This window comes from Lonchura striata, chromosome 10, assembly GCF_046129695.1.
Source record: "Lonchura striata isolate bLonStr1 chromosome 10, bLonStr1.mat, whole genome shotgun sequence".
Taxonomy (NCBI): Eukaryota; Metazoa; Chordata; class Aves; order Passeriformes; family Estrildidae; genus Lonchura; species Lonchura striata.
The window spans coordinates 10,775,646-10,797,400 of NC_134612.1; the positions used below are offsets into that span (position 1 = coordinate 10,775,646).

At 38.2% G+C, this 21,755-nt stretch overlaps 1 protein-coding gene across 1 annotated transcript; it reads left to right on the forward strand.

Annotated features, from left to right (window-relative positions):
* Positions 1 to 1,522: 1,522 nt before the first annotated feature.
* On the forward strand, positions 1,523 to 20,350 carry DAW1 (dynein assembly factor with WD repeats 1). The gene is made up of 13 exons (XM_021553643.2): positions 1,523 to 1,609; positions 3,219 to 3,291; positions 4,528 to 4,672; positions 7,942 to 8,000; positions 8,665 to 8,787; positions 10,094 to 10,193; positions 11,967 to 12,074; positions 12,773 to 12,879; positions 16,008 to 16,110; positions 16,479 to 16,593; positions 17,622 to 17,698; positions 18,968 to 19,130; positions 19,673 to 20,350. Exons 1-13 carry the CDS (start codon positions 1,570 to 1,572, stop codon positions 19,705 to 19,707), a joined length of 1,248 nt encoding a protein of 415 aa, XP_021409318.1. The 5' UTR covers positions 1,523 to 1,569; the 3' UTR covers positions 19,708 to 20,350.
* The last annotated feature ends 1,405 nt before the right edge of the window (positions 20,351 to 21,755 follow it).

The following is a 21,755-nucleotide window of genomic DNA, read 5'->3' on the forward strand; positions in this document are numbered from 1 at the left end:
AAAGGAGGCTGTAGCCAGGCAGGGTCGCTCTCTTCTCCTGGGTAGCAAGTGACAGAATGAGAGGAAATGGCCTCAGGTTGTGCCAGGGGATGGTTTAGACTGGATATTAAGAACTGCTCAGGGAATTGGTGGAATCACCATTGTTCTAAAGTCCTGTGGCCCTTGGGGACAGTGGTGAACATGGTGTGCTAGGTTAATGGTTGGTGTCTATCGTAAGGCCTTTTCCAAGCCTTAATGATTCTGTGATTCTAAAGTGTATTTTCATAGTTGTGCTTCAATTCTCAGTATCTCCTTAAAAAAACTAAACTGATTAGATTTTTAAAATTTTTTAATTTAATTAATCTTTGCCCTCTTTCCTCAGTAGGCAACTATTCACTTTCCAAAAAGCTTTCACACATTTGCTACGCCGTTACTAGTGGCTCTTTGGCACTCCGAGTTTATATCTATTTTTTAGCGTGCTCCTTTCTAGATCCACTCCTTTCCTCTCAGTGGCGCAGCCCAGAAGCGCTCGCAGGTAAGAACGGTGGAGGTGGCACTGACCCCGGGGCAATAGCACTGACCCCGGGGCAATAGCACTGACCCCGGGGCGGTGGCACTGACCCCGGGGCAATGGCACTGACCCTGGGGCAATAGCACTGACCCCGGGGCAATGGCACTGACCCCGGGGCAATGGCACTGACCCTGGGGCAATAGCACTGACCCCGGGGCAATAGCACTGACCCCGGGGCGATGGCACTGACCCCGGGGCGATGGCACTGACCCTGGGGCAATGGCACTGACCCCGGGGCGGTGGCACTGACCCCGGGGCAATAGCACTGACCCCGGGGCAATAGCGCTGACCCTGGGGCAATAGCGCTGACCCTGGGGCAATAGCACTGACCCCGGGGCGGTGGCACTGACCCCGGGGCGGTGGCACTGACCCCGGGGCAATAGCACTGACCCCGGGGCAATAGCGCTGACCCCTGGCGATGGTGCTGACCCCAGGGCGGTGGCACTGACCCCGGGGCAATAGCACTGACCCCGGGGCAATAGCACTGACCCCGGGGCGGTGGCGCTGACCCCGGGGCGATAGCACTGACCCCGGGGCAATAGCGCTGACCCCGGGGCAATAGCACTGACCCCGGGGCGGTGACACTGACCCCGGGGCGATAGCACTGACCCCTGGGCAATAGCACTGACCCCGGGCGGTGGCGCTGACCCTGGGGCAATAGCACTGACCCCGGGGCGGTGGCGCTGACCCCGGGGCGATAGCACTGACCCCGGGGCAATAGCGCTGACCCCGGGGCAATAGCACTGACCCCGGGGCGGTGACACTGACCCCGGGGCGATAGCACTGACCCCTGGGCAATAGCACTGACCCCGGGCGGTGGCGCTGACCCTGGGGCAATAGCACTGACCCCGGGGCGGTGGCGCTGACCCGGGGCCGGCTCGGCTGCGCAGCCACAGCCACGCCCCCAGCTCCCCGCCATGGCGGGCCCGGCGCCCTCAGCCCCGCGCCGCGGCCGCGCATGCGCCCCGGGCCGTTGCCATGGCTGCGGGCGGACGCGCGGGCCCGGCGCGGCGGCGGCGATGGCGCTGAGGCGGCTCCTGCTGCGCTACTTCCCGCCGGGTGCGGAGCGGGGCCGGGGCTCCGGGTGCTGCCGGCGGCCGTGCCGGGCCGGGGGCTGCGGGTGTGGGGCGTGCGGCGGGGCCCTGCGGGGTGTGCGGGCCGCCCGTCACGGCGGGTCCCCCGCCGGCCGGGGCGGAGGTGCCGCCGTTTGTGCCCGTGCCTGGCTGAGAGGCTGTAATTAGTGACTTACTGCAAAGGCAAGGCAGTCTTAACTCGCATCACAGGAAGGGGTTTAAAAAGTCAACGGTGACTGTCGGTGGAACAGAAAAAAAAGTGTTTGTGTTTTTAAATGGCTGTTTAGCAGAAAAAAGTTGCCACTCTGCTGCTACATAGGAGGAGGTTGGAGCCAGGTGAGGATCGGTCTCTTCTGCCAGGCAGGCAGTGAGAGGATGAGAGGGCATAGTCTTTACCTGTGCCAGGGGAGATTTAAATTAGATATTAGGAAGAAATTCTTCATAGAAACAGTGATCAGACATTGGAAAGGGAGTTGGTGGAGTCACCATCGCTGAGGGGTTTAAGGACTGGCGTTCAGTGCCAGGGTTTGGTTGACAAAGTGGTGTTCAGTCCTGGGTTGGACTTAATGATCTCAGAGGCCTTTTCCAGCCTAGCTGATACTAATTCCTATTTTTTGTATTTCATTGATGAATTTTCTGAGTGGAGCCATGCTTTGAAAAGCAGTGCTGCCAGCACCTTACAGTACCATATACCAATATGCTGTACTCAGGTGTTTCAGTGACATTTCAGAAGTGAAACAACCTGGAGATGGTCGGCTCAGGGAGTGTATTGGAAAAAAGGATCTTCCTTTCAAATTCAAAAACTTGCCAACTATATGCCAATGGTTTGTGGCACGAGCTTTGTCTCCTGCTCAACAGAAACATCCAGATGCAATAATCATACATTACATGGATGATTTACTTATTGCAGCACCAACACATAAAGAAATGGAAGAAGCTCATGATAGTGTAGTCACAGAAGTGTGGCTTTTCCTATGAACTTTGTAAAATGCAGAATGACACAGAAGTTCATCTAAATTATCTTTTCCCACAGAAAGTCAAGGAGCAGCTAAGCATTTTATCAGCTGTTTCAAAACAGGAAGCCATGTGGTTAAACATTTAAATACTCCAGTTCAGTGGAAGTTGCAGAGGTGCCAGAGCAAAACTGGAAATGTAAAGCATTTTATGATTTTTGATACATTACTACACTCAAGCCTTTGCAAACATTAGAATAAATATAATGCTTTTTGTAAAACATGTTTTCCAGGCTTCTTGGAACACCAAACTACAGCAAGTATCTTCAGGACAGCTTCTTTGAAATTAATACTGATGAAATGATACAAAAAGTTGTTGGAAAAAAGAGCTTGTTAATTTCTAGAATAGAAAATAGCTCAGAAATAATATTGTTTAATATAATTTTTCATATAAGCATATGAGAGTTGTTCATCACCATGCTTACTCTCAGCAATAACAGCTAACCTCCTTCCAGCTCCAAGAGCTGGAATTGTGTCTCCTGAAGTCAGTGGAGCTATGAAAGTGGAAGTGTTGCTGTCTACAGTGCATATTATAAAACTCCAGAAGTCTAATTATGACCTGTTTATCACTTGTATTTAAAGGAATTATTTTGGAGTATGTAGAAGGTGTTGAGTCAAAGACCAAATCAATAGATCTGCTTGATCTTAGACCTGAGTAAGTATGATATTACTTCAGATAACAGCACTCTCTGTGTTTTTATAGCATGTTCATGTAAAACTCTATTTGACTGTATTAGACATAGTTAAGATCAGCTATTATGTAGAACCTATGTCCTCTACTCAGCCAGCTCTAGTAGGAGGGGCTTCAGAAAAATAACAAAGTGCCACCATTAAATAAAGTTACCAAAATCCATGGAGTTTATTAGGCAGAAAGACATGAAGTAATATAATTGTCTTAATACCAGCATTGATATGGAAGAGGCCTTGCATGTAAGCCCAAGTCAGTAGACAGTGTAACCTGGATATGCAGGCTAAAAAAATCACAATTTAAACATTTTTAAGTTTTGTCTACTTAGGACTGTCCGGTATAGTGCTGTGGGTAAAACCTATCAAGTCTTTTTGTGAAAGAAATAAGTTGACTGATGTTACTGAACAGGAGTATAAACACTGAGAGGATACTCTTTAATGATGTAGTGGCTCCCATTTAGAAGACTGATGCAGAAAATCCCCTTTAGAATTGAATAATTCCCATACTAACAGAAATGCTTGGCTTTCTTGCTAAGCTGATCTTAAGAGTGCATTGTGATTTAACTGCTGGATATTGTCAACCTTTAGCTTCTCACAGAAAGACAGACATCAGTAGTTATCTGGTGAAATGGGAAGAAGATCCAGTTCCACAGACTAGCTGTGGCCCCCTTGCTGGGGGCTCCAGGGACATCAGTACACTGGACCATGTGGTAGTTACTGTCAAAACTAAGAGTTGTAGAAACAGCCATAGATTTCTGAAGCTACAGACAGAGATAAATTTAAGCCTTTGCATACATAATTTATCTTGTTACTACTTCATGGACAGTTTGTTTGGAATTTATGAAATTCCAGTTTAATTCAGATATTTAAACTGACAATTTTTGACTCACATCTCCCATGCCTAATCCTCCTTGGAAATAGTTCAAAAATATAAATTTCTTGCCAAGCTACAATTTTTAAAGTTGAATTTTACTGTACAACTTCAGTAAGAGAGGGAATGAAATATAAAAACCAAGAAAGATTTATTCTTATTTCTTTAGGCCTTTACAGAATGAGATAAATGCATACTATTTAATTGCTTACTTCAGTTTCTCTGCAAATAAATAATGTTCATGGGTTTAAATTCATAATTATTTCCACAGGATGGACTGTAGTGGGTTTGGGGTATTTATTGAGTTATTTTTCATTCTTTTCTCATAATTAGCACAGATGTTACAGCCTTAGTAGAAGAAATCCAAAAAAGAGAACCTCTCATCACATCTTCCTGCTTGGAACATGTCATATGCCTAGTACAAAGATTGCAGGAGAAGCTAGGGGAAAAACAGAATCACAATTTCTCTCTTTTTAAGGTCAGAGGCATCTTTAAAATAATTTTGGGAATTTGGGGGGGTTTAAGTGGTGATACTGTGAGTATATTTTTCCTGCTGTTTATTGTGCTGTATGACTGATTCCTTGGCAATTTTCAATCCTCTGCACTTTCAGAGCAACTGAGTCTGGCCTGGCTTTTCTGCCAGGAATTCCCCCAATAAAGTTGAGAGGTATAATTGTTTCTAGATACTGTTTACCCAGGTTTATGCACTAGGGTGTGTTTTGGATGGAGAGAAATCAATCTTTTATTTGTTGAGTAAGAGTTTATGGGCCAACAACACCCATAATTACATTTAAACAAAACCTGTAAATTGACCCCATGTAAATTAGTTGTTGGGAAAGGATGAAAATATTTTTATACATGTGTCTACTTGTTCTTCATTTTGTGAAAATGGTGGGATTTATGCTCTAAATTTATGGGGTTTTATGCTACATGCAGTTGTCATTACAAATCCTGGTTTTCATTACTTTCTGTCATTACTATTATCTTTGACTATTGATGACTTGATATTCACCTTACAGGTCGTACTTGAAATATTTTTTCAAACAAATAGGATTTTTAAGAGCAATGATTACAGAGACCTTGCAGAGCTTAAAATCCAAGATCGAGTGTGTCAGAAGAGAATAGGTTTAATTGTATTTAATTGTGCAAATGAACCTTTCTTCGAGATACTGCATGCTACAATCTGACATAATTAAACGTTGTATCTTTATTGTGTCAGCAGATGGCAATGTGTAGCTAGCTGTTAACAATGTTGGTCAGTGCTGTAGCATTTATTGTTACCTTACATTGGAAGAGAAAAAGAAGTTTTGTGTTGGTTTGTTCAGCCGTAAAACCCCTTACATGTTCCAAAGTACAACTTTCGTTCTTTTGATCAGAATACTCATCTGGGTGAATTCTGCAAAGAAATATGTATTTAACCTTGAAAACAGAGCTATGTAGCAAGGCATCTTAAATTTGAGAAGTTTCTCTTCCAAGTTATGCTCTCAACTGAGATAATGCCTTGCTTTTCAAAAGCTTTAGAAGTTGTTTGTACATCACAGAGACTGACAAATCTTCAAATGCTTGTTCAAACTTGAGTGTAAATAATGTATTTGTTCATTGTTGGGTATAGTGCTGTGTCTGAGCTTCTCTGTTTGGAAACAATAGAAGCAGGAAAATCCAATCAGTGCTGGATTATTTCCTTCACTCAAAAGTGGTTAGAAGTGTGTGACAAGAACTTTTTTGATGTTCAGTTTCATTTAGAGTTTCTAAATGAAATATGACCACCAGATCTTTCTGATACTAATAAAATATAAGAGATTGGTGGGAGTAAGATTTGTTTTCCTTTTCCCTGAAAAAAATGTTCCATGTGTGCATTGTTTGGAAATGAATGGTTTTTATTCCTGTTGCACTGGAGTATAATCTGAAACAAGTGTATAAGATCATATTTTTGTTATTTCCAGTAATTGTGGTGATGGTGGCATGTTAGGCACCCTGCAGTGAAATAAGATTTTATAGCAATTTCTCAGATTTTAAGCTATTCCATGGCATGGGATGCTGTAGTAATTTGCAGATTTTTATATTAGATACAGCTGTAGCAGATTTTGCACAATTGAGGAATATTTTTTCCTAATACTGCTTTAGGTTTTGATTATTGTATCATTTGCACAGACAATATTTGCTGGCTCAGAGTTCTGTGGATAAAGCAACTGCAGCACTGGGCATTGGAAGAAGAGAATTAGTCTCATAATCTGAAATTACATAAAACCCCATCTTGTTTTCCTCCCTTTTTTAATAATTTCAAAATACCTTTGTTGTTCAGAGCTGCCTGCATGTAGTCCTAAGAATCTTGTGGGTGAGATTTCCATAAATTTTCATAATTCTCATATGCAGATGGATATTGTGGCTTTTTTAAAAAATTAAATATTTTTGTCATTTCCACATATTGATTGCCCATTCCCACTTTGTAGCTGAAAGTACAGCTTGTGTTGCAGTCTCTAGAGAGCAGAAATTGCTGCTTCTGTAACATAAAATACATTTTCTGTTTTTCCCTCCCTCTCAGTCCTTCACTTATCAGTTGTTATTTCCATTTTGATGAATCCCTACTCTTCTGAGTAGAAGCTCTGTGAACCTTTCTCATTTTCCTTTTGGAGACAGGCAGCTTGGAAAACTTGAGATAAGCAAAAAAAAAAAAAAAAAATTGAAGTTCTGGTTATATGTCAGTGATTAAATCTCACTGTTCATAAACAGTTTCTTCTTCATTGTTACTCTGCAGAAAAGACTTGGGGAATCACTGGGGTATTTTTAACATCCCTTTACTTCACTGTCAGCAATTGCGGTGATTTCCCAGTTTCTGATTTTATTATGGTTTAGATTTGAGGAGAGGGCAGCTTCTAATAGGTGAAAGTGCAAGCCATGTTTTACAGCAGCCAGTTTATTCAAACACCAACCAGATTTTTTTTTTTTTTTTTTTTTTTTTTTTTTTGTTGTTGTTCTTTTTAAAGTATCATGGCATGGTGACTTCCATTGCAGTATCTGAAACTATTTTCACCTTTGCTTAATAAACCTTAGTATGTGTTACTATGGCTATGGGCTCATTCACATGAATGATCTTGTAGTGTCTGATTAGAAAACAGTGTTAGAAACCAGTGCCCTCCACAACCTACACAATCTGCAGACATTAAAGTTGAAATTTTGTCTTGCTGAGTATCTTTGTTACGGTTTTCCACACCTTGTCATGACCTCATAGACAGAGCTGTAGCTTATATTTCTTATAAGCTGTGGCTCATATTTATTTTTTTAAATCCTGTTTTGTATAACAAAGTCAAGTGCCAGCTGGAAGCATCCCACACCCTAAAAGTCTCAAATTGAATTGGATTTCTTGGTTCACTGGCTAAGGGTTAATATTAGTTGGGCTTTCTTTCATCAGTAATCTTATAGTCATCATGGTGTCCTCTTTTGTTTTCCCCATTCAGATCTGGTCTAGGGTTGTTTTGCTGGTCTTGAGAAGACCAATTTCTCACCTTGGAGAAGGTGAAGAAAATGCAAAGGTGGAAAAAAAACCCCAGGTCATTAAAATAAAGGATAAAATTGAAATCAATACTATATAACATCTTCAGTGGTAACCTAATGATTAATGTGGGATTTTTTTCTTCTCTAACAGGAGGAGGAGGAGAAAAAATTAATCTGTTGAATATTTTTGAGCAATTTTGTTTAATTTTTTAGCATCAAATGTATTTCCTCTCAGTGCCCCTGTTTCTATTTCAGGTGCTTAGAACACACATATTGCCTCTGACTAATGTTGCATTTAACAAATCTGGTTCCCGGTAAGTTGTTTTCAAAGTCAAAGTACCTAATCATTAATTGAAGTTTTGTACTAGTAAATTAAATGGTATGGAAACTTCAGTGCTCTTATCTTGCTGAAACAATTCAGTTCTGCTGCTTATAAGCAGCTTCAGGCATAATTGGGGATTATATTTCAGGCCTCTTGGACCATGGGAGATGCAAAAAAGTAGCAGGTGAGATTCAATTTATGTAATTTTTTTTTCCACAGTCATAGTCTATTGACAATTATCATATTACAGAAAGAAGTACCTTTTTGGGAATAAACTAAATATTGCTAAAAGCTAAATAAGTCTTTGACATAAACTAATTTGGGAGTTTCACTGTAGTAAAAGTGTTACTTTCATGTTAATTGATTTCACTGTGGACATATGTCTTATCATTTTTTCCTTCATGTCTTAAAAGCAGCAGCATGCTTTCTAGTTGAAATACTCTAAAGATTAGAAAAAATGGGGTTTTATGAATAAGATGTTAAAAAGAAAGAAGAAAAGGAACCTCTTTGGTCATAAATCTGTATTTTTGGAAGAAAGAGGAGATTTAGGATCTGAGACAATGCTAACTAAAATCTATGGAAATAAATAATTTGGCTGTGCATTGGAACCAGTAAGATATTTGCTGTATTCAGAAATGAATTTCTCTTTGCTTTAGCTTTATCACTGGAAGCTATGATAGAACCTGCAAACTGTGGGATACAGCATCGGGAGAAGAGCTGCATTCGCTGGAGGGACACAGAAACGTTGTCTATGCAATAGCTTTCAATAACCCCTATGGGTAAATAAATTTCCTCTGAGATTCTTCATAATTGCTAATACTGTTATTTTACAAATATTCTAACAAAGAATAGACTATTTTAAATTGAAAGAGTTAAACTTCTGAGTTTGTAGAGTTCATCTGTAGCTAATCACTGTAGGATGACACTGTCATTATTTGTACAAGAGATCCATTCAAACATGTTTTCTGCTATAATATTTTAGAATTAAATTTAGAAATTTTAACCAAAAATTTAATTAGGTCTTCAGTCTTGAAAAAAATATGAGTTAGCTGAATGTATTGAAACACAGTTTATTTCAGTAATATCTACATGACCAGATTGTATTCTGAATGTTTACCATTCTCTTCTGCCTGTATGTGATGTGACATATAAGTACTTACGACAATCTGTGTTGCTTCAGTTAAGGAGAAAGAAGTGGACTTCTCCATTTGCCATTACAAATTCAATATTATTTAGGATGATTTAGAAATGTCAAAGCTTTTGAGTTATTTTTGTACAATCCACAAGGTGCTGCTGTGTGAACGTCAGATACTAATTTTTGCACCTTTTGTTTTCTTAAGCAATTGTTTGCCCCAGGTTGGAATTGCCACCTGTTAGGTGAAGGGAATTACATGTTAGCTACTGAAGTTTCATTGTCATTTGCTTCCTGAGGAAGCTATTTTTCTATTGAATCACATTAATGTTGGATGTCCTATTTATCAGGTGAACAATACACAATTACCATCAGGAAATTAATGTTAAAAGATTTGTTCTTACACTATTTGAAACTTTATCTCTTTCTTTTCTTCTGTGTGAAAGGAAAACTTAGATCCTGCTGTGTCAATGTCTTATATTCTGATATTGTTCTTTACTTTAGAAAAGCATTTAATGAAGTTCATTTATATAGCTTGCTGAAACTAATGACAAAAATCTGTGCAAAGATCAAGAACTAGATTGTAACATAAAAGTGGAAATTTGGGTGAACTGCATTTATAATTGTTGATAAAGAGATGTTATCTGATGAAATTATATAACTTCCTAATAAATATGTAAGTACAGCACAACATCATCCCTCAAGTAGGTCAGTCATCAGTTATGAACACTCCTCTGCTTATAGATAGGCACAGTAGATCTTTTAGAAACTCCCTGTGTCTGCTAATCTTTTGCCTTGCTGTAACTTGTGTTTGTAAAATCCTGTTGCAGGATCTTGTAGTGTGGCAGCGAGCACCAAAGTGCACGGGAGCTTCCAAGGCTGAGTGTTGTTTCTCTGGAGTCAGAGGTTTTTTCTACATAAAAATTATAGGATTTTTTTTTTTTTCTATTTAGTGACAAGATTGCCACTGGATCTTTTGATAAAACCTGCAAACTGTGGAGTACAGAAACAGGAAAATGTTATCACACCTTCAGAGGACATAGTGCAGAAATAGTGAGTAGTGATGGATATTTCTTATTTCTTTGTTTCCTCACACCATCGTTGATGACTGTGAGTTCTGACTCCCTGTGAGCTCCCACTGGAAGGCACAGTTATTGTGGCACTTCTATTCATACATCCAGGTCTTGTTAACATTTCTGCACTGCAAGGGATGATAGTCTGAGTTCTTGAGATAGAATAAATCCTCACACACAGTTTGAAATTATATTGTTATTTTTACTTTGTTCTGACTTCCCTTGTTTGCTAAAACATTGAAAAATACCATAGCAACTGAAATTTTCAGTTTATTGTACATACTTTTTGTTTGATTACATATCACATGTTTTTCCAGCTATCTTGCATTGCCTGTCATATTTGCAGAACTAAATTACAAGAACATCATTGCTTGTATTCTTGTATTTCACAGAGATCTGTACTTTGTGTACAGAACCAATTGGAGCTGTAGGGGAATGAATTTCTGAAATTTAAAGTGTGTTAACTGGGAATATGTGGGATGCTGAAATGTCAAAGATCTATGAAATTTAAACAGCTTAGACTTAAAAATGCTTGGTTTCCTCTCCCATGCACTAGGACCCCTATCAGCAGCAGCAAGTGCCTTGATACACAAATTTCAGTTTGAAAGATCGGGGCAAAAACATTAACACTCTGAATTTCGATAATGAATGGCTTTTTTGTTTTTTTAAAAAAATAGCTATACAACACTTTTCAGTGAAATATTGCTGAAAATTGTTTCTGAAAAAAACATTTTGAATTTAACTGTAGATTGAGAGGCCTTAACTAGAGCAAGAAAATGGTGGTTTACTGTATTGGAATTTGAGGTTGATTTCAATGTGGTTTTGATTCTCTGGATGCTCTGATTTACCCCTTACAATGGAGAACATGTTTGCTTATTGAGAAAGGCTGCAGTGATTTTATGGCATAAAATCAGTCAGGTAAATGCTTAAAGGCCTCCATTTTTTCTGACTTCTTAGGGGTTAGATTAGACTCGGAGTGTTAGGAGTTGTGCTGACAAGTAATTAGAAGAAGGTAATTGCCAGTAGGAAATGATGTGTTTCTCTGAATCAGACCTATTTCTAAAAGGCCATTATTGCATCTGATACATTTCTGGCAAGGGCATGCCCATAGTTACTCAGGATGAAAAAACTGAGCTACTGTTTTACTTTTTTCATGGCACCTGCTATTTTTTATTTGCAGAGCAATCACATTGAATAATTACAGAAAATGGTAGGATGAACACATAATTTGTTAATATGAATTTTTTTTTAATGTGAAATTTTTTAATGTGAAAAAAAGTAGTTGTTAAGCTTTTATTCTTGCTTTTTCTTAAATATGATGCTGTGGCAATGCCCTTGGCAAATGACATCGATGATGACACCTGATAGAGTAAGAGTGCACAGAGTGTGTTTGTGGGTACACAGAACTGTTTGGATGATCTTTGCCCCAGTCTCATCAAGTAACAGAGAAAACCTACCAAATGATAGTGCTAGGGAGGACTGTCAGACTGGATAGTAATTGGAGGGTTTCAAAGAGAATTTTGAAATTTAAAAAAAAGCATGTGCTGGCAAGGAGTCCACTTGGTTTGAGTACTTATCCAGAATTATGTGGTAAGGATTTGTTGCTGTTCTAGAGCTATTGGAAGAATTCTACAAGTTTTCTGGATGCCATAAAATAGTATCAGGTCTTTGTCGTATTTAAAAATAGTAATCCTAGTCCTTGTTTATAAATGGACTACTTTAAACTTTTTCTCTCTAATGTTTCTTGCTACAGGTGTGCTTATCATTTAATCCTCAGAGCACACTGTTGGCAACTGGAAGCATGGATACCACTGCCAAATTATGGGATCTAGAGAAAGGAGAAGAAGTAGCCACTTTAAATGTATGTTTGCATTCTTTATGTTTTCAGAGGTGCTCCTGGCTTAGTTTTCCAACTGAGATAAATAACAGTGTAACCATTACAACTGTTTCAAACTTTGCAGTTTCTTTTACCAGGTGATCCCATAGTGACTGCAGTTATAAAACAGAATAAGAAAACTTGAAGGGAATTAGAAAAGCTTTGGTATTTTATGAGTCCTATTTATCAAAAGACAGAGTTTCTCATTGCAGTGACATTACTGCTATAGATTAGAATCCCTTCCATCACTTGTTAAAACTTACTGCTCTACTGTCAGTTGTGACCTCCTCTGTATGGAGGAGGTAAACAAGGGAGAGGACAGCCATCCAGTTACCTCTAGATTGTCATCTCTCTTTGCTCTGCATGGCTTGCTGGCATTCCCCAGGGTCAGATTGGCCTCTGCTGCTTCAATGCATTTCTCTTACATAAATCCTAAGTCATATGTAGTGAATAAGCTTCCTGCTTAAGTGGTGTGCCTGAGTTTTTGCAGTTGTTGGGATATTGACTATTCCACTGTCAGGTAGATCATTCTGTCAAAATTGTGGTGTACTGGACAAGACAGTAAATAAAATAGTGATGAGTTATAGAAGGATTATGCTGATGAAAAATGATTACATATTAAACTATATTAATGGAAAAGTAATAATTTGTATTCTCATACTCCTTTTCAAAAATTCTCTCAGGGACACTCAGCAGAAATTATTGCTCTGTCTTTCAATACCACTGGAGACAGGATCATCACTGGCTCCTTTGACCATACAGTAGGAGTATGGGATGTTGGCACTGGCAGGTACTATAGTACTAATAAATATAATTTTACTTTGCATGATTTCAGGACAAATTAAATAGAAAATGTTGAGCTACACCTTATTTCATGCTTGCTTATTTCAGCTTTTATTTCATTTAGAGTATATGTTCTTTCATCTTGTAATTTGTTACTCCTGTTCTCTTTGTTCTTTTGAAAAGGAATGCTGCTCATGAAATGCTTTTGGATGTGTTCTTTATTTTAAATTTCTGTCTTATGAATGCTAAAGAGACAGAAAGATTGGACAGATCCTATGCATGTTCCTGGTGAATTCTTCAAAGAGAAATATATTTATCAACATGGAAACTCATGATTTGCAATGTGTCTAGGATTTCTAGACTGTTTAAGTAGAAAGTAGATTTTATGTTATAGAAAATTATTCTGGTTATGTTATCTTTAAAAACTGTAGAGGGTGTATTTTTCCTCTCATCATCCTTTGTCAATATGAATTTAGTATGTGTTCTCCTTTGACTGTAGAGAACAAAATCTCTTGATTAGGATGCCAACAAATAATAATGCAACAGGTAAATATGAACTTGTATAATACTGAATGACAAATTCACTTGTTTTTTCAGTGGGAAACTCAGTGTAAGTAAAATAATAAAATGATCACCCTGATTACTGACAGAGTAATTTATGAAGATAACCATTCTATTTTGTTTACAGGGGTTGTGCCTTTTTTTTTTTTTTGAGACCAAGGGGAATATCTCTGAAATTTATATATAAAAGAAAAGTGTGTGTATAGTGATATTTTGGGATAATAGACAATATATATAAAAGTGAGACTAAGTGTGTGATTTATAAGTAGTGTACACATAGTGTATCATTTAAGTCTTGATCCTATAATCTTTGAGCTTATTCAACACCAACACTCATTCAGCAAATCGACCTTTGAATTCAACTTCCTTCAGCCTGATGTTCTTGCAAGTGTTTTTGTGTGAAAAATACTTTTTCCATCTTATTGTTTGAGCCTACAGTGAAATCAAAGTCTGGGGATTTTCATGTTGCATTTTTTTTCTATGAAATCAATACAGACTTCACATCAGGGCCAATACCAGCAATATGAAGGAGCAGAGTCTCACTGGCAGCTCTGGAGATTAGCTAGCAGGCAATAGAATTGTTCCAAGGCCAGCAGTCAGTCTTTCAGATGGCATGAGCCATCTGGGCATGAATACATTTAGAAATAATGGAAAGTTGCAGTCAGAAAGACTGTGAGCAAATAATAATTTTCTGTTGACAGATTCAGGTAGATCTGAAAACAACTTGTGAGGTTTTGTGTACTTGTTTTTCACCATGTGAGTCACATGAGGTGTACAGCTTTTCAAATTTCAGTTTCTGCTGGCTGACGCTGCTGAGCACATGTGTTCCTGAGTTTTATTCTGGGTAGGTGCCCTGAACTGCCCTGAGGGAAATTGATGTAGGGACAGAAAATCTGAGCAAAGTTTGAGATTCTCTTCATAAAATAGCTATGATTTAAAAGAAAAAAGGGTAAAGGGGGAAACACACTTTTGTAATCCAAGTCTGTATTTCCATGGCAGATACAGCCCATTGTAGTTCAGTTGAAGGTGTCTGCAAAGCTTCATTTGGCAAATCATCAGCCTGGTCCTGTATCTTGGGTGAGGGGTGCTGGACACCAGCGTGTGAGAGTGAAGCAGTTTCTCATTTGCAATTATAGTCAAATACTAGAGCATCCATAGATCAAATTTCACTTGGAAACTGAAGGCTAAGGAAATACTGCCATGACTAAAGCTGATTGCTTTTAATAATAAACTGAAATGGGATTTTTAATGGCACTTCATAAGTCTGTCTTCTGTGTTTTTTCTGTGTTTCTGATAACGGCTTCTGTGAGATGGTCTCCACATTGCTATTTATTCTGTTTATTGATCAGATTTTTATGTCAAAGCTTGAAGGCCGCACTGCCTTTTTGAAAATTGAAAGTTTAAGCTTTCAGCTTTTAGATTAAAATTTATTTGTAGGTATTACTAGGTATTTTGGGCATTAGGTATTACAGTAACAGCAGTCTTGATGACCAAATAATACGTTTATAAAATTAAGTTTTCCTCTGTTTTTGGATTGTTGATTTTTTGTTTTACTGTAAAAGAATCTGCACAATTACAACAGTGTAGACCTCAGTGTTAGAAATTAAAAAGAGTAATTCTGTAAAATACTAAGAATGTAATCAAGTTTTTGTTATTATAAACAAATAGCAAATTCAAATGCTCAGGAAATTTTCTTTACTGTTCATTTAGCACATATATTAATTTAGCTACTCTTGTATATCTTGTGCAATGAATAAAAACATTTCAGTCACTTAAACTAATTTAGTTGTTTTTCTAGTCATTAGTTTATCTGTTATTTACAGTCTGCTTCTATTAATGATGCAGTGATACTACATTGTGATAATAACCCAATTTGCTAATCCTTTAATAGATGCATATCTCAATTAATCTTTTTTAGGCTTTGTTGCTTTATAGGCCATTAAATAGGAAGCAGTATTGGCTAATTGTAACCTCTCTACTCAGATAAAGCTGAAGAATTTAATGGGACTTGTATTGCTAATCTTGTGCAGCAAGATGTTCAGGATTAATGAGGATTAGAAATCATATTTCAGTTGGGCTGTCATTTGTCTGTTATTTGGGAACATGCTCACATTAAGTACCTGATTAACTTCCATTTGATCTTCAGTGGATTTTATAAAGGGTTTAGATTATATGGAGTTTTAAAGATGTACTGTTTTTACAGTTCATTGAAGTAGGATAATGGGAGAGTAATGTGGAAAAACTTGCTGTACTTGCTTAGCATGTAGATGAATACAAGGAATCTGTCGCTGGTATTGAAGATCATCAAATTTCACTGGAAATACATTCACTAAAATATTTTTCAAAGAGAAGGGAGGAAATTTCCATTTTATTTTTTACTGCCTCTTTTTGCCAAAAATAGAAAATGGAATTGATGTAGTACTAGAATTGTTAATGAGCTGTACCATTCCATTTAATTGCTTTAATTAAGGCTTGACACCTCAACTATACAATTTTCTAAACTTACGATTTATAGGTGTATATAAAAATACATACTATAAATGTAAATGATCATTTAAAATTTTCTTTTGGTAGGTTGTTACATACTTTAATAGGCCACCGAGGAGAGATTAGCAGTGCCCAGTTCAACTGGGACTGTTCTCTCATTGTCACTGGATCAATGGACAAAACGTGCATGGTAAGCTGTTTGAGTAGGTAGTGAATACAGCTACTTGACATATAAAATGTATCTTTTTTAAATTGAGGAGCATAATTTTAAAGTAGTGAATATAATGAATTAGAGAATTTACAACTAAATGTAAAACCTATAATCTTACTGATTTCATGAAGTCAAGTCTTGTTTAGTCAATACACTGAACTAAAAAATGTATAGAACTTCATTAAACTAACTAAAGAGTGACTCCTTATTGATTTGTATTCAGCTTTCATGTTATTACATGTCAAACATCAGAAAGGGCCTCTACAAGTTGCTTTATCATTCAACTAGATACCTCTAAAGTGAATTAGTCCAAAGAAGCAATGCAGTGCCCCTGTTTGTGTGTGCAGCTGTGGAATGCTGTGACAGGGACACACATCGCGACGCTGGCGGGGCACAGCAGGGAGGTGCTGGACGTCTGCTTTGACTACACCGGGCAGCGCATTGCAACAGCCTCTGCCGATGGTGAGTGAGGGGCTGCCACTGCTGGGGAGCTGCAGCACCAAACACCTCTGTCCTCTCCTCAGGCTCTGCTTTGAATGTAGCTTGATGAAGAGGAGGACTTGATTCAAAACTATCCATCGAGCAATGTTTGTTTCATTACAGAAATTGGGCATTAAACTTTAAAAGTTTTCTCCAATGATGAAGTTCTTATTTTCATACTTCAATCAACTCAACATGTCTTTCCCCTTTAACTTCAAACTTGGAAAGAAATATTTCACTTGTGGCTGGAAATACATTTTAAATGTGTACATAAATAGCTTGTCAGGGGGTTGATTTGGTGACTCAGATTTAGGCTTTAATGAAAAATGTAGTTGGAATTTTACTGTTAGATTTACTAGCAGGCTCTTCTAATGCACAACAAAAGAATACACAATAAAGAGGTAGTGAAAGAAGCAGCTTTGTTATTGGCATGCAGAAGTTTTGCATGTTTATTATTTGTATAGGAATCACAATAAATAGTTTTCTATATTGACCTGCTCAATTATTTATGTTATACTGCATAACGACAATACTGTATTAGTTTTAGATACACAATTCTAGAAACAGGGTACCAGACTGGATGGGGAGGACTATTTGGATCTATTTTCCTGTACTTGCTATATTAAGACAAAAGCCAATGTAAACAGTTTCCTGATATTTAATCAATATCTTATTAAACAGTGAAATATAATGAAAGCTTTATAAATATATTGTACATGTATTCTGAAATAACAGGCTTCAATAAACTGTGTTCTATGTGGACCTTTGTATTCATATGTTAGGAATTTTCCAGAAGAATCCATTTCTGATTAGGAAAGGAAGGCAATCTTTTCCACTCAGATTACAGATTCTTTTTAGCATATTTTGCCCTTGGAGGAAACTCTGTGAAGTTTGCCTTCTATTTCTTCCAAAATTAAACCTGAGGATGAGTTCCTTCTGACCTTATTCAAATGTTCTTACTGAAATGGGTGGTAAAGCATAACAATCACATATGGCTCCTACTGCAACAGGGTCAGCAAGAGTCTATAATGCAGGAACAAAACAGTGCATTGCAAAACTAGAAGGGCATGAAGATGAAATTTCAAAGGTAAGTTGTGTGTGGTTTACATATTTTTAAACTTTACTTTGTGTGACATCCAATCCAGCAGTTACTCCATGATGCAGGAATACTGTTAATCATTATACCACCATACATTGTTGATGTAGGTATTAATAGAAATGGATAGACTGTGCACCTAAATGAATCACTTGGTCATGAGAAGTGTGCTCATGTGCTTTGCTGGCTCCGTTTTGAACACCAAGGCTCTGTTTCAAATACATTTAGTTGCTTCCAACATTGTATGTATTTCTCAAACTTTGTTATTGATTGCTTCCACCTTTTCATTATTCTTTCAGATAGATAATCTCCTTAGCTTCCAAGCTAGTGTGCTTTGTTTGTACTGCTCTTTTTGATGTATTTTGATGTTGAAATATTAATATTTCAAATCTAGGATGGTTCTTAATGAACAAAACTTAAATGCTTTAATTCTGTTGATTAGTATATAAATCATTTTGCTGAGAGAATAGGAAGTTCAGAAGGATCGTCGTTCCACAGTTACTAAAGTCACTGCAATATCTCACACTGAGTGTAGAACCACTGAGGACAGTCTGAACCCCTGCTGCTGAGAGGATGGGTCAGAGACAGCTTCCATCAGGGCCTTAGTATTGGCATCATTTCAGTGCTGGAGGAGAGAAACTGCTCCTCTGGGAGCACGTGGAAAAGGCCATGTATTTCTGTAGATATTCTATGGAGATGTGACCACTTAGGAATGTTACTACTTGGAAATTTGATTTCTGGGGAGCAGACATTTTGCCCTCACTGATTAAGTGGTTTTGAATTATATAATAAACTGGTATTGTCCAGTTAGTGCTCAAAAAATGTACCTGATTATCTGGAAATCCATACAGTATTGGCAGTGAATGTTTAACAAATACGAAGACTTACTATAAAATAGTTTCCAGTGCAGATTCTAATACTACAGAGATGTATGTTATTTAAGGTAGAAGTCTATAAAATATATATAAATTTTACATTGGAATAATGTTGACATTTAAATAAAACTGCTATTTGGAAGCTATGATCCTGCAGTAAGGTCATAGTATATAAGGCCTTTGTAAATACACAAAGTGTTCAGCCACAAAATTTGCCAGCATGACTCTAGTGGACTACTACCCTTGATTTTAGCTAAAAATCTGAATGCAAGAGTTGCTGCTTTCTACTTACATCTTTCAATCACTTTTATATGCTTCTTTCTCTAGGACTTGCTGAGTACAATATATAACTCATATACATAACTAATTTCTGTATTTTTTAAAGGTGTGTTTCAACCCTAAAGGCAATTGCATACTAACAGCCAGTTCTGATAAAACAGCTCGGCTCTGGGATGCTGCTACTGGACACTGCCTTCAGATATTAGAGGGCCATACTGATGAGATCTTCTCCTGTGCTTTTAACTACAAAGGTGATACAATCATTACAGGTAACTAATATATTCTATTTTTCTTTCCTTTTCTTGAGAGACATCTGAAATCTTGCTATGGCAAAACAAAAACTATCTGAAAACTTTCTGGGGCCAAATGCGTGTACCAGCAGTGACTTACAATATAGTCAAGAAAATCTAGAACTTCACTTTAGAACTGAGATTTAAGACAATATGGCCATGAAAGAATTTGTGCAAAGGTATGGGCACGACCTCCCATCTCTCCAGTGGGCACATACCAGCACCAGAGCAGTGACAAAGCCATTTTCTCACAATGCATTGCTGTGAGGGAGGTGTGGATGAACACAAGGCAAAGGACCATGCCTTTTTTGTATTTGGTACTGAACTCTGATCAGGTTTCCTTCATTTCAGTCATAGGATGCAGGATGATCTCAGTTGAAAGTATTGCCCTAGATTCTGCTGCCTTTTGCTAGTTGAGAAAAAATATATGTGTTTTATGGGTACATTGTTGATGTAGGTATTAACAGAAATGGATAGACTGTGCACCTAAATGATCCTTCACAATGTGTGTTTATTACTAGGGAGCAAGGATAACTCCTGTAGAATCTGGCACTGACTGAAGAAAAGGATCCGGTTTGATGTATGCCTGCCTACTTTGTGAGTTTCAGAGTCAATAAACTCAGCCTGTCAGCTCTGTTTTCTTTCACTCTCTTGGTTTGCCTTCTGTTGAAGTAGCACAGTTATCTAGATTTGATAAGGTTTGACTTAGATATGGCATCACAGAACTGCAGAGGTTGGAAGGGACCGCTGGAGGTCATCTTGTACAACAGCCTGCCCTGCTCAGAACCCTGTCATCCAAGCAGGCTGCCCAGGACTGACGTGGGTTTGAATATCTCCAAGGATGAAGACTCCACAGTTTCTTTACACAACCTGCTTAGTATTTGATTACTTGCATAGTAAAGAAGAAAAATAGGGTTTTTTTCCCCCTCTTATGTTTAAGCAAAATAGTTCCTTATTAGTGCATGTTGCCTCTTCACTGAGTAGCACTGAGAAGAATCTGGTCTCTTATTTCAATCACCAGAGAGAATCATGATTAATGAGAACGAATGCATAGAATATCTCAGTTTCTTTATGTGTGATTTTTTAATTTGTAACCTTTTTAATAAAAAAAAATAGAGCATTATAGTAATCTCAGTTGTGACAGCTGACTTTTGTATTAATTTTTTGTGTGTCTGTAATAAAATATTGAATTAAAATGCCAGATTTGCTTTTTGTAATACAATGCCCCATTCATGTTTCTGGAGAAAACCAGCAGCTATTTATGAGCAGCCTTGCTATTAACTCTTCCATGCATGCTGCAGTTAAAGTCCCCTCTCATACTTGCCCACTTCTTTCCAGTCCATCTTTCTTTCCTGCTCAGTACTTATTGTCCTATTTTGAAGTGAAGTAAAAAAAGAAATTACTATCAGTAGTGGCTTAAACTTGGAATCCTGGCCTAGTGATTAGTCCAGCATGAAGAAACTCTGCTTGCCAAAGATTGGAAGCTAAGGATCCTGACATGAACAGAGAAGTGGATGAGAGACTCCTGCAAGTCATCTAGTAGCATGCAATGAGCTTTTAGCCAGGCTTTCCTCTCCCAGAAACTGCCAATAGGTTTCACCTGGAACAGAGCTCACTCTGCTTCCTAAGAGCACCTGGGAGTGCAATTGCTCTTTGCAGGCATAGTGAAGGAGCAGAACTGATTGGTCTCCTCCAGCAGACTCAAAGGAAGGATGAAGAGGCTAAGAGAGAGAAAGGAAGTGGACAGCAGAGAATTAACTTGGTATGTTTTGTTTATATTCTGTATCTTTGGGTGATTGTGGACTTCTAAATGTGGTTAAATTTAGTAGGAAGTTACTAAAGCTGATGTGTTGGGACTACCTCTGAGTGCTTGCCAGCACCCTTGTGTGTAAATGAAGAAACAAAAGTGCCTGTCATCACTTGGCAGATTTCCTGGTTGTTTCAAGTAGTGCTGTACTGTGGGAGAAGTGAGCAGAGAGATGCAGATCATTTAAAATGAAGTTTTCACCAGTAGGCAAAGTGGCTGACACAAATGTCTCTGTAATGCCTGTGGTGCTTCCTAGGTTTTTGTGCAAAATTTTCGGTTGTCAAAAATGTATCTCAGTAAGGTGGAATTGAAAGGCCCGGAAGAGCAGTGCTGTTCTGTGTTGGTTTAGAATTACCCAATTTTGATGGGTACTTGTGACCTGGGAGATTTTCAGCTGACAAAATTTACTATTGTGAGATGTATACAATTACTGCTACATATTTAAAAACTGAAATTTGACTTGCTGTGAACTATCACAAAGTAGAAAATATTCTTTGGACTGCGATTAGAAACTAAATTAATTCTCTTTAATTCTCTCTCCCCCCCCACACCCCTTAATCTTTTAGTTGGGTTTTCTTCCTGTTGTATCTTCCTTCATGATTTTTTTCTTATACTGTGCTAATGAATCAGACATCAGTAATAGCTTTTGGCTTCAAGCTCTTGTCCTATTTTTGCAAGAAATTGTGTGTTGAGGTTTAATACAGTAAGCACTGGCTGGACTGGCAGACTATCTGGATTCTATTTCTGATTCTTCCTAGATTCTTGAGTGTGTAGAACTGCTTTTCAGGCTAAGTTAT

Coding starts and splice junctions, on each gene's coding strand:
- DAW1 (XM_021553643.2), top strand. CDS start 1,570: ATGGCGCTGAGGCGGCTCCTGCTGCGCTACTTCCCGCCGG. Junction 4,673..7,941: donor ACAATTTCTCTCTTTTTAAG/GTCAGAGGCATC, acceptor TTTCTATTTCAG/GTGCTTAGAACACACATATT. Junction 8,001..8,664: donor TTTAACAAATCTGGTTCCCG/GTAAGTTGTTTT, acceptor TCTTTGCTTTAG/CTTTATCACTGGAAGCTATG.